The sequence below is a fragment of the Hermetia illucens genome, chromosome 4, assembly GCF_905115235.1.
Source record: "Hermetia illucens chromosome 4, iHerIll2.2.curated.20191125, whole genome shotgun sequence".
Taxonomy (NCBI): domain Eukaryota; kingdom Metazoa; phylum Arthropoda; class Insecta; order Diptera; family Stratiomyidae; genus Hermetia; species Hermetia illucens.
The window spans coordinates 109,554,418-109,567,946 of NC_051852.1; the positions used below are offsets into that span (position 1 = coordinate 109,554,418).

Consider the following 13,529-nt stretch of genomic DNA (forward strand, 5'->3'; position numbering starts at 1 on the left):
ATATTTTTTTGGAAATATCATACCCTTTTTCCTCGAATATATAGCGGAAATGCTCTAAGGACTCTCCTTCAGTTCTACCTTTTCCTTTTAAATCCCATACAAAAAATAGTATACATTCATAAAAACTGACAAGCTTATTAACGAGCTATAGTTGTCAATGATTAAATAACAGAATTTAATTAGTTTCTAAAATGTCCCTCCGATTATGTGAGGATACGATAGTACCGAAGTATAAAAAAGGAAAATGGATATGGGATGAAGACCATGAAAAATTCAAATTCATCGCTCAAGAAAATGGGTCACCTGACTGGGCCACACCAACTCCGAAGTTAAAGTTCGGAGTCCAGTTTAAGGATCATCTCGACCAGATCGATGAGGTATTCCAACTACTCTACTACTATACTATTCATAAGTGTTAGAATAACTTCCAATTCATAGATAATATTTCGAAGTAAATTTGCACGTCCTGAAAACAGTCATGACTCAGATGTTATCACTCTACAAGACATCAAGGATATTGTGTTCTTCACAGCTCCATCAAATGCAGTTACTGGTTTAGTTGTGAACTTTTTTCACACTGAAACAATGGATCGGTTTCTGAATGCTCTCATCATCTATTTTGAAGATTTTTTGAAGGTGGTCGAATATTTGTTGATAAGAGCCGATGAAACTAGTGGTCCACGGGCGAAGTTAAGGAATGAAAAATCTAATCATATTGATGTAATGATAGCAAGATTGTTAGTACGCCGACGGCTTATATTAGCACGGGAGTATAGCAAGGTAAGGTATCATTATACATGCAATCAAGAAACAAATTTATTTTGACTTAAAATAGAAGTGTTAGGGTTTTTATACATTATTAGAGGATTAGGCACTCGCCTTTTCAGAAGGCGTCGAAAATTTATGGCAACAAGGACGTCATGTGTAAATCCAACAATAACGGTTTGGTCAAGTACTTTCAATCGCAGGATACCATCATACATAATGTTCAATAGCAGGCGATCGAGAAAGGCACCCTATGCTGTTAGATTATAAAGTAAATCTCTGGTCTTCCCAAATTCCTCCATACCCCGTGAGAAACTGGGTAATCTTATAATGAACTTCACATACTTTCTATGAATCTGATGATATTATGCTTCGTACTTCTTACCCACTTGCGGCAATATGCTTTTGTATTCTAGAAACCCAAGTGGTAGCAGGCGCGAATCCGGTGTCTTTTTGTTCCTGACGGCTACCGGGAGGCATGGTTTCTGACAGATTAAGAAGCATTACGATTGTACAATGGTATGCACCAACGCAAATTTCCGATATAGTGGAAGGGGAAGTTTTCTAGGAACAGTTCCACGCAGTTCAAGGCAAACTTCCTGAAGGTTATAAATACACATATATACATACACGCTCTGACAACATCTTCTTCGAACAGTTGAGAGAAAGCTCGACCATGGTGACAACTACACATACACTAAGTAACTCGCCTGAGAATATCGATAAGCGCTGGGTCACTCAGGTGCAGCGCAGGTTATCGACCACTTCCCGAAGGTTCGATGAACAGAAGATTCTATTGATCGCTGCAAGTGATGGCGGACGTGGCGCGCTGCAACTCTGATACCGAGCGGAAACCCGGCAAGTTCAGCGTAGTGTGCGCCGTGACAAAAGGGGATTTGTTATTGCGCTGGTTAGTCGATAGTATCACATCCGGTGAGCTATCTTCTCTTATGAATTAAATGGTTAGTCGCCGTATAAGATCTGTTCCTCCAAACAGAAAATAAATCATTTCGGCTATCGATGCACTCAAACGAAGCAAAGCCGGCGACCTCCCCGCAGAGTTATTTATCGATGCACCTTCGCTTTCTGCAGATCTGCTACTTCCACTCGTACAGAAGTCTTGGGAATCCGAGACCTTTCCCAGAGAATGGAAAAAGGGGATGATCGGCACTCGTTTTAAGTGCGACAATTAGAGGAGTATCTGCGTTGTCCCTGACGTCGTAAAAATAATAGCTAAAATAATCCTAGAAAGAGCAAGTTGGTTTTCGCTCCTGATCCTCCTACATTGGCCACATCAACAGCCTTTGGATCATTTTGGAATTTAGATTTTTGTTTCACCTGCTCTTCATTGATTTCAAGAAAACTTTCGACAGCATGAACAGAGGGTGTATCTGGCATGCTCTACGCAGGAGCGGTATTCCAGAGAATAATAATAATAATAATCGTTGGCGCAACAATCCATATTGGATCAGGGCCTTGAAGTGTGTTAGAGCACTTCATTCAAGACCGTAACGGTACATTAGGAGGCAATGTGGTCAGCATTGCGCTCGCCCGAGATTATTACCCTGATTTGACTCAGGTACTCATTCACAGCTGAGTCAAGTGGTGTCCGACATCCAATCACGATAACAAATTCCTCTGCCCCTCTTCCGCTACGATAGCCCAGCGCTCTAACCACTTGAGCCATCCGGTATTCCAGAGAAGCTAAATGCAAAATGTCACGTACTCAGGTGAGGTAAAGTCTCAGAGGAATTTCAGGTTTAAAACGGAGTCCGCCAAGGTTTTACCTTAATATCACACGGGACTAATGCAAGTGACATTAATAATTAACACTTGCAAAGCAAATAGTGCCTTCCGAATTTCTCAAAACGAATTCATTTAAATTAATTATATTCAAGAGCAACAGCCGAAAACGAAAAGCACCACCAAATTGCAAATGGCGTAATCCATGATCAGAACGAACCTTTCGACGTGGAGCAAACTTTACCGAACTGAAATCTTGATTGATTGATCTTCTATCGTGCGTATTACGCACGGATCTTAATTGTGTTTCTTGCTTATCGCAGCTCACAGTTCACACATATTTATGTATATCTGCGGGCATCTTAATTCACCATTTCGACTTGCAGCTAACACGCTTGTAGATATGTAGCACCATATTTGCCTAGAAGTTGCAATTCGTTCTTAACGAACTTTGATAAATGGAATCTAAAGTAGTAGTAATTAACCTACATATTTCTGATCCCTAGATTCTACTAGGAAAATACGACATGAAAAAGTACTATCATCGCGACGAATGTGACAATCGTTCGAAGACTATCCGGGACAAGTCCCTTCACGAACATTTCATATGTTATTGTACCCAAATTGTGTGGATCGCCATGTTCAGAAGAGCTTATTCCGTGATAGATGTTGAAATAAATCGACTCTTACGCTCAGGACATTTCAACGTAGCCGAAAAGCAACTTCCCAATGTTTTGAAATTTTCTAAAATTCAACAGCAAATTCTATATGGCCCAAATGATAAGCGCACCAATTACCGAAAACAAAGATCACCATTAATTGAAGAGTTGGCCAATGTAATGCCTGAAGATGCTGATGTCCTTTGGATTGGCGAACGCAAGTACCGAGGCAAAGATCCTCAAATTAAAAAATTAGAGCTCGAATATGTCGTGGCTGACAGTCAATTATCTTTTATTGGGGTCTCACATGGAATTTTGGGACACCCTAAGGTTCTGTACAATACAATGTTGACACTTGATTGGCATGCCGTCCGATCAACTGGATTCTACAAAGAATACGACCCGTATAATTTGATAAAACAGCCACAAGTGGATCTATCATATTGGAATAAATTCGATAAATGGTATGTACTGATGATATTTGAAAACTATTTTATCCAATTTTAAGTACCTAGGTTGAATATCTATAATAAGTGGAAATTAGATTGCCAAGTGAGCTTCATCATGATTTTGTTGGCATCAAGCCAGCCAACCATTTATTTATATATAAGTACTATACATCATCACCCTAGAGTTCATCTCCAGGGGTTCTTTTCCGAATCTTCCTCTGCAAAACTTGAAACCATACCATGCTACAATTTTCATGATTGAATAGGAAACTTTTGATGTCTACAGGAAGATCACATAGTGTGTACTAAAATGCATATCTTAAGCTTTATACTTGAATCCGGATCTTATTTGGCGATACTGTGAGCCAGCCGTTCTCTGGAATATGGTCCGACCCCAAGAGTAACATAATCATTCTGCTGATAGCAAGGTAGTAATTAAGGCTTTATACTCGGCGGTGGCATCTTCCATGCTAGTGGAGCAGTAAAAATATGCGCTGAACAGTCTGGGCGGTACCCTTAACGTCGTAAAAATATAGATGTGAAAAGGCAGGGCTTTGCTCTTGACAGTGGGCGCAGTCAGCGTCCTGGTAGCAGCTTTCAAAGGTGGAATCTACTTACACTACTTAACAGCCGGCGAAGATTCACCACCTGGGCCAAGTCAAGGAGGATATGGTCCTGATATAACAAAACCCTTTTGGGCCAGACGCATGCAAATGTTTACAAGAATACGACGGACTTCATGGGGCACCGGCCTATAAAATTTGTACTGCCGAAGTTATGGAGAGGGAGAAGAAACCCGATGGCTCTTCTTTTGCGACTGCGGACACTACACAAACAAATCTTTGAGGACCTCAAAGAGATCTCTAGTTGCAGGTTCGAAATGCTACCCTGCGTAAATACTACGGCTAGCTCTGAAGACCGAAGCCGGCTGGATTCTGCTCCCCTTGCTCTTCCCACAGCAGTCAAGATCTTAGGAATTTATTTCATCAAAACATTATCCATCCCCGCTAAAGGGGACCAATCAAGTAGCAATGATAATAAGTACTACTCAAGCTTACAAGAAAAAACATCAACCAACCAATTGATAGGGACATCGAAGAAGGTTCGAACCTTCAGCTATGTATGATAAAATGATAAGTAAATCCATCAATGATCAGTATTTGAAAGAATTTGTTTGACTTACGGGGGAAGGGATTTAAGCTAAAAATACGAAATAACGATTCCTTTCACGGGCTACAAAACACTGTCTTGAGCTTCATTTATTGACTAAAACATGTCTTACACTAATTGCTTAACACTAAGCCCTTACACTTTTCTTATCCTTTTTTTTCTTATGAACACATGTATTGTCCGGAAAATCCCTTCAGAGGTATCATGTATCACTGTAAAAAGATCTTTGGACCTTTGGAACATTTATTAGTTCGAAAATCATTAAACCCTTCTCTAGATGATGGAAAAGTGGTCTTCAGACTCTTTTCAAATTAAAAGTTTATGACATCTGCCAATAATTCAACCATTATGCATAATAATCATTTCAACAGAATTAATAAAAAATAAAAGATTATATGTGATCTCAAGAAAAGGAACATTAAGGAAGCTAAGCTACAAGTGAGTGACGCAGCCAAATACTGCACCATTTTCAACCTGCTAGACAGCCGCAATATAAAATTCTACACTTTTTGAGGAAAAAATGGTAAAGGTCTCAAGGCGATGATAAAAGGCGTTGACTCTGATGTTCGGGGCGAAACCAATACACAATGCAATCAATCGTGTCAAAATAATTCAAACGACCACCTCACCTGAAACAACATTCGGTACGTTCTCTAGAGAGGAGTAACCACAAAGGAAGTTTTATCCTGGGGGCCCCGAATAGGAATTTCACATAAAAACGGGATAATATAATTTCTGCCTCAAGCCAGTATAATTATCACCCCGGGCACGGTTTTTCGCATAATTTTAATCATAACCACCGAAGACCTCTGATTTGACCAGTCTCTTACAACTTGACTCTCAACAACAACTTAATCTACAATTCAAAATCCAGACGAATATCGCCAACACCCTACGGCACCTCAAAGAGACCATGACCGACAGCGCTCTACCCCCAAACATTCAGGACTCTTAGAAAGAAATTACAACAATCAAAATAAACAAATTCCTTAAAACAAAAAGGAAAGCAAAAGTACAATGGCAAAAACATCGTTCCCCGATGACGAAAAAACATCTTTAATAAAGCCACTAAAGCCCTCAATGCTGCCCTAATTATCAACCAAAACGACGATATTTAAGATTTTGTGAGCTGAATGGGCCACGCAGCCGACACCAAGTATTCCATTTGGAAAACCACCAGGAAAAGAGGAACTGGCAGCTTCATCTTGGGCAGAGGCAACCATGGGCGGATGAAGTTCGAAAAAATAGAGACAATAGAATAGAACATTAGACAAAATAGAAGAGGTAACCAACTTCTAAAAAAATAGAACGAAATCTCCTCATACTCACCTCGATCGTGGAAGTATCATTCGCCTCTCAATTTAAGGAGGACTACCGTCACAGTGTCGAAAAAAGAAAATTTTTTGGGAATCCGTGCACAACTGCTATACATAGTACATAACTACTTTGATTGAAATCGTCCCTAATTTAATTTTTATTGTAAAAAATAAAAATAATAATAACAAAAAATGGCCTCGCTGGCCATGAACTACCACCATATCGATTTTCTAGAACCTTAATGTATATGGTTTCATTAAAGCCCTATGCAGGGCATACGAGTCAGCCATAAATAGCAAGCATCATTGTCGGGGAGTTTTGTAAATGAATTCCAACTCCTTCCAGAGATTCCCGAGAAGCTTACAATCTACCTCCACTATTCTCTTCGATTATGATCCACTGCGCATACTGAAGGGTATACCTCGCCTCTTATTCAGCACGAGGTCAACAAAAGATTTTCCGATATGCGGCTTGAGCTTAAGCTTCTTCTTGGGGATCCAGCTGCTATGGTTAAGTGTTCCCCTCCCCCGCTATGTAGACCATTCTTATTTTGCAAAGATCTTGTGTTATGTCCATATAGGCTAATTCTCATATTTATCCTTGATTAGAAGTCCACTTGCTTGTCCTGTTGTAATAATCGTTATTGTTTTTTAACAGGTTGTCAAAGGCTTAGGAAATGAAGCGTTTCCCACTAAACGATGCTTTAATCAGTAAACCATATTTCAATAATCTCATTCAACAGGTATGACCGCGAACAGCCATTATTCAAATTAATTGACGTGAAGCGCGAAGAGGATATTATTACTAGACAAAAGTATTTATGGAAAAACCGTGACAAAATAATGCGTGAAACCAATTTCTTGAGAATCGAAGATTTCAACATCGTTAAGAAATGCCAACGAGAAATCGAGAGAGCTGAAGAGGGGATCAAGATTAATCGAGATAAGATAGTTTCCGATTTCTTGAAAGAAAAAGCCAAACTTCGCAAGCAAAAGAAAAGCAGTGCAGAATTATAAATTCAGTAAGGTTTATCATTTATTTGTTGATAGAGCGACTATTGTTAGATAAAATATTCAATTTTCTTTCTGGAAGATTTATATTCATTCTGCTCTTTTTCTTGCTTAGTCTTTGTCCTGCTCAGTAGGGGGATGGACTTATCTATATCAGATTCCTCGCTCTCTTCCGTCCTGGTGGAGTCAAATCTCCATCTAGTGTATCAAAGTGTCGTTGTTTCGGTCGACCTTATGATATTTTGCGCTCGACTTCGATTATTAGGCCAATCTTAGCTACTGAGTTCTCATTAAACACGAATTACATGACAATCGAAGGCGCCTTTCTCGCAATTTCCTCATAAGGGAAGCACCCCATATTGATCACATTTCGGACGCGATGCCGCGTGTTATGCCACTGTTAGACAACAAAAACTTTATCTATTTTAATTAATAGACAAGGGGTAGCTTCCTCCAAACTACAATTTTGGTTCAATCATAAATATATATTTCGGGAGCGACTTACCCCCTTCATCAATACAAGACGCTGCCTCACCTCTACCCTGGGAGCAGTGCTACCGAAAGTAGCGACAATTGCCTCTGTCCTGGACGAAACCGCCAGTCAACTCTTTTCAAAAACTTGGGTGTTTAACCCAAAAAATAGGAGTCAGTGGACCACAAGAGAGGGAGTAAATTGTTTCCCAAGTGGTCCGATCCGTCATCAAGTAGGTGCGGACTCAGGACTCCCAGCTTCATCAACAAAAAATTCACTTCGGCTTGAATTAGGTCTGAACTTACGACGAATTTCACTTCAATATAATTAGCACTCATTTCATGTTTGCGATTATATATAACAAGTAGGAACGGAACGGGAGAATCAACAAGTCTGTGAACTAGAAAAGTACAGAGAGCAACCGCACCAGGCGCGGAAGTTTTACCAACAAGTCAGCAGGATGAAACCATATATACCTCGATGCTCATCCTGCGGAGACAAAGAGGGAAATCTGATTTTCGACCGAATGGGCATATTGGAGCGATGGGTTGAGTATTTTAATGAACTGGTCAGCAACCAAAATATCGACGAGTTGGAGGTCCCGCCAACTGAAGACGACGGACAAATACTGCCACCACCATGTATAAAAGAAACAGCCCGGGAATTCATCGCCTTAAAAACGAATTGGTTAAATATGGAGGTGACCGATACACCAAGCGGTTCATCAACTGATGCTCAAAGTATGGGGCAGCGAATCAATGCCTGACAACAGGCAACGAGGCATTATCTGTGTCATACATAAAAAGGGGGATATCACGCAGTGCAGCAATTATAGAGGTATCACGTTGCTGAGCATCATCTATAAGATATTCTCCTCTATCTTTCTAGGCCGGATAGCCCCATACGCCCAGAACATCATTGGCCCGTACCAAAGAGATTTCACTCCAGGCAAATCAGCAACAGATCAGATTTTCTCTCTTCGGCAAGCGTTGGAAAAACTGTTGGAATATGGCCATCAGTTGCACCATCTTTTCATCGACTTGAAAGCCACCTATGACAGCATAGCCAGGGTAAAACAGTACACGGCCATGAGCGAATTCAGTATCCCGACGAAATTGATAATGATCATTCTCGAGACCATTCAACATAAACAACGGTCTAAGACAAGGGGATGCCCTATCCTGCGTCCTCTTCAACCTGGCCCTGGAGAAAGTGATTCGCGATGCAGACGTAAATACAAGAGACACCATCCTCTTCAAGTCCACTCAACTACTGGCCTACGCTTACGATATTGACATTATGGGAAGAATAACATTCATCGAATCGCACTGGCCAAACGAAAATTATGAAGATAGGAGACAACAACTTTGACGCCGTTGAAAATTTCTCCTATCTAGGGTCGAAAATCATAACCGATAACAGTTGCGACAATGAAATCCGCGCACGGTTGTTGGCTACCAACAGAGCCTATTTCAGCTTACAAAAACTGTTTCGCTCGAAACGTCTCACCATAGGGTCAAAGCTCTTACTGTACAAGACTATGATCTTGCCAGTCCTTATGTATTCCTCGGAGACTTGGGTTCTTAGCAAAAAAACTCCGAACTTTTGACCGCGTTCGAGAGAAGAATCCTCCAAAGAATTTTTGACACCCTACATGTGGATGGACGATTCCGTAGCCTAGATAACGACGAAATCTATGAGCGATAATATGACCGTTAAATTCGGGATAAAATCCGGCTCAATAGATTACGGTGGGCGGGTCATTTAACCCGTATGGATGAGGAAAATCCAGCCCGGAAAGTCTATAAGGGCAATATCTATGGTAGAAAAAGAAGACGAGGCAGACCCTGCCTGAGATGGAGCGATGGCATAGGTCATGACGCCAGACAGCTTTTAGGGATATCGATTTTGTGGACCTCGGCGCAAAACCGGGATGTCTGGAGTTCCTTATTAAGGCAGGTCTAGACCGGATACCGGTTGTTGCGCCATTGATGATAATGATGATGATTATATATAAATGGAGCGATTATCACCTGTCGCTACTTCCGGTTACGCTGCAAGGCGGAGGTGAGGTAGCATCTGATGAGTTGCCTCTGTCCTAGACGAAACCGTCAATCAACTTTTTTGAGAAGTTTAATGTTTGCGGCAAATTAGACTGCTACTCTTTTCAAATTTTGGATATACTAATAGAGAAACCTAATGAAAGTATTAGGAAATTGTCCGCATATTGGATCAGTTTATTTTCCGTCATCAGTAGATTCTAAAATAGGACCCCCTATTGATTGCATTAGGTGATGGCCCAAATGTTTTTGTAAGCAAATAGAAGTAGTAGAATTTACGAACAATGGAAACTCCCCCAACTCTCCCAAAGATATGTTATAGCTAGAGCTGAATAATCGAAAAAGAAGTGCTTGAGAGTGTCTCCCTCCTCTCCGCATGACAAATCTGGCGACATGGTCCTCTAAAGGTCAGTGTCCTGTGCAAATAGTCTGCAGCTTGACTAAGATGGTGGGCTTTTTGCATCTGGATTCCACGGCTGTAGGTAGTGCAAGTAGATTCCACCCTTGACAATCGCTAACCTGACACTGACTAAGTCCACCAAAAGACTGCCAAGGACAGAGCGCCGCCTAGTCACTCCGCCGGCCCGCTTATTTCCCTTTAGGAAGGGTGCTTTGAATACCGCCCAGACTTTCTAGCGTGTTTGTGCACTTTCCCATCAACCTAAAAGATGTTAGGACTGAGCGGCGGTGGTTTTAATGTCCTGACAATAGAACAAAAGACCATGCAATCTCTTTCTCGTGGGAATAAATGCTCTGCGTTCGTTCCAATTAGTGTAACTTATTCTGTGGAATAAACTGTAGTATTTACTTCTTTGTTGGCCCCCCTCCGATGCTGGGCTCCTATATTACCGGTAGATTGGACAAGTGCTCCTTTAGCGACCAGTTTGTTGGGATCTTGGGAGACTAGATTCCACTGCATGGCTTAGAGTTTTGGAGCGCTTGAGCAACAGGGGGTTCCCTTTCTATGCTACTCCCATATAGTAACACAGAACAAATACTTGCACAGAGCAGTCTCAACTTGATCTTGGTGTTGAGCTAACTGCATTTTCAGATATTAGACAAGGTAGCGAAAGCGAATCTGTCGCTGTTAATACGTCGAGCGACATCTAATTGAGTGTCACCGAAACCATGCTTCCTAGATATACAAATAGATCACCATCTTCGATGCTCTGCCCACTAATACAGATAGAGAGAGTGCGATGACCCGCCAGACTGAGAACCTTTGTTTTGTTGGTATTTATCTTCAGTCCAATTCTACTTATCCCTCTTTCCAAATCCAGAGTCATTTGGCCAAGCTCCATGACTCGGTCAGAGAGCAATCATCACAGTAGTCGAAGTGTTTTTTACGGCGAGAGTCCAGTATTGCATCACCAACACAGTCACCAAGGCTGTCAACCAACCAAACTCCCCTAATAGGTTTGCCAGTCGGGAACACTAACTGCGCGAGATAATATATGGAACCGGACGGCACATGCTGAAGCTAACCCGAATGCCAGCGGTTCGGCGAGATATAGGTCGGATTCTTGGTTCTCAAATATTATCTTCCTGTGAGGACACGTGCCTTAACTCAGGAGTCAACCAAAACAAAACCCACCCGGGGTAAACTGCACTAATAGAGACGTGAAGTCTCGAGGCAAGGTGATACTACCGAGGAGATCAATCCCAAAAGGAGCTAAAATGCCAAACTCACAAAAAACCTAATGCGCGAGGAATGGACGGGGAAGGATCAGCTTAGAGCCGACCCGGACATCTACCCGACGAGCGGCCTCCGTCTCCCTTTCTTCTTCATGAAGAGCCAAATTATATGGTAGCCCTGCGGCGGCCCACCCCAATCTAAACGATAGCCCCCTGCCGCTGTAAGCATAAAAAGGGGGGAGGGGACCGTAGATAAACATGGGAGAACTGACGCTTGCTAGGAGAAGGTTAGGGAACAATAAGAATTCTCTAGAGCTCAAAACATTATAATTATTATTTCTTTTTAAATGTACAAAGGCAAGTTAATGTTTTTCTTTTTCTAACTGTAAACAGTAAAATAAACAAAAACTTTCAAATTGTTACAAATAACAAAAAAAAACTTTTTTTAAGTAGAAATTTGTAGGTGTGTCGCAAACAAAATATCTTCAAATCTTGGGACTTCTTCCATTTAAATACGTGATATTATTTAATTATTTGTACTTAGATATAGCTTCTTTATAATAGAATCACATTTCTCCTTTCCTACTTACATAATTTTTTTGTTATTTTTTTCATCCTCTCTTCATTTTTATTTAAATATATTCTCTCCTCTGAAGACATACTTTCTCCCATTGCTTTTATGATATATATTGCTTATTTACGAATCTTGTATTCTTCATAAATACGAATTATAGCCAATAGAAAAAAATTTTGCTATACTTAAAATGCAAATATCCTTCGTCCATCAGTTGATCTAATCAATAGATATCAAGGCGAGCAGCTCTTTCGCGGCAAAGGAAAAGCAAAGGGATGAGGAACATAGCCCCATTCTCTCACGGAAATTAATCCTAAGTTCTAAGATATAGAAGACTAATAATACTAATAAACTACACAGCAAAATTAATTAGTAGTAAACCTATACCTAAATTCTGCATGTCCATCAAGATGGACCGAATGTGTTCTCACAGCTAAAACTTCCAAAATTTCTCTATTATAAGGTGAACATAGTAATCTCGTTTGGATTTAATTAGTCTCTAAGTCTACGCACTATGGCGCATTTATTCTATAAAGAGTACCTTACATTTAGTGCAAAATTGCACACTCACAATAATCTAGTCCTTTCATTTATCGATCGGGGAACTCGACCCTTCATATGGTTGACCTTATCGTCGACATGGTGCCTTCACTCTCGACAGCGGTCAGAGTCGCAGTGGATTCGATGAACGATGTTGTCACCGCGGAGATGGCAGCTTCCTCATCTTGGACAGGTGCCGCCTCCTTACGTCTCGCAACAAGCGGTTAAAGCACTACTGAAGCACACATCGACGCCTGCGCCAGACACGACCACAAAAAGAGTAGCTAACGTAACGGCGATAAAGGTTCGTCCTGTAGAATAAAAATCTCGGATTTATCTCTCGCGGGGATTGAATTTCCCGATTTTGATTGGGTTTTCGATTAGAAATTGCCGAACACTTTTCAAGGTGATAATAGCGGTCTCCTGCGCGAGACGCATTTATTTGCTCGTAACGCACAACCTATCACCAATAACCCGGAAACAAGAATGGAAAATGACGACTTTTGCTTTCGCACTCGATAGGAAAACAGAATATGTACGACACAATCGCGATCTACTTTTAACATTTAAGTAGTTTTGATACAATAGAGCTTACTATTCGTCAATTTTCTCCCCGGCGACCAACTATCTCTCATCCTTACAATTTTCGATATCCCAACCTCAAAAAACGTGAGCAATACACACCGCAATTGTCACCTTCCTCCTCTTCTTTTTCTTTTTCCCTTCCCGAAAAAACAACTCCTAGCTAGCGCCACAGAGCAGGGCGCCACACGCACAAATTTGTTTTCCGTGGCAGAAGTCCGAAGACTCAAATTTGAAATTTAGAATTTTAATTTCAAATTGAGATATTAAAACCTCAAAAGCGGCCACGAAAATTATATCGGCGTAACATGTTTAAGAAAAAATACATGGTTCATTGAACTCCTCCCCGTCCCCTGGACATGACAGCATAAAAAACATCACCGATAAAAGAAATAATATCGGTGGCAGGATGCAACCCTGGTGGACTCCGTTTTGAACCTCAAATTTCTCTGAGATTTCCAGTATTTCCTTACATTGAGAGGCGTTTACATGACCATCCAGCAGACCATGCCATACGGAGAATGTTGTACGGTTGATGCCGTGTATTCCTCTA

At 41.0% G+C, this 13,529-nt stretch overlaps 1 protein-coding gene and 1 long non-coding RNA gene across 2 annotated transcripts; one reads left to right on the plus strand and one right to left on the minus strand.

Annotated features, from left to right (window-relative positions):
* The first annotated feature begins 128 nt into the window (after window positions 1-128).
* Window positions 129-7,206, plus strand: LOC119655217. Its single transcript, XM_038060993.1, has 4 exons — window positions 129-377; window positions 439-780; window positions 3,015-3,631; window positions 6,846-7,206. Exons 1-4 carry the CDS (start codon window positions 192-194, stop codon window positions 7,117-7,119), a joined length of 1,419 nt encoding a protein of 472 aa, XP_037916921.1. The 5' UTR covers window positions 129-191; the 3' UTR covers window positions 7,120-7,206.
* A 4,699-nt stretch (window positions 7,207-11,905) lies between these two features.
* Window positions 11,906-13,130, minus strand: LOC119654643. The gene is made up of 2 exons (XR_005249836.1): window positions 12,990-13,130; window positions 11,906-12,705 (listed from the first exon to the last, which is right to left on the minus strand). It is a non-coding gene; the product is annotated as an uncharacterized LOC119654643 (long non-coding RNA).
* Window positions 13,131-13,529: the final 399 nt, after the last annotated feature.

Bases quoted from the DNA above. Each gene is read 5' to 3' on its own strand.
- LOC119655217 (XM_038060993.1), top strand. From the start codon at position 192: ATGTCCCTCCGATTATGTGAGGATACGATAGTACCGAAGTATAAAAAA. The intron at 781-3,014 runs GTAAGGTATCAT...TCTGATCCCTAG, and splicing joins TAGCACGGGAGTATAGCAAG to ATTCTACTAGGAAAATACGA. The intron at 3,632-6,845 runs GTATGTACTGAT...CTCATTCAACAG, and splicing joins TGGAATAAATTCGATAAATG to GTATGACCGCGAACAGCCAT.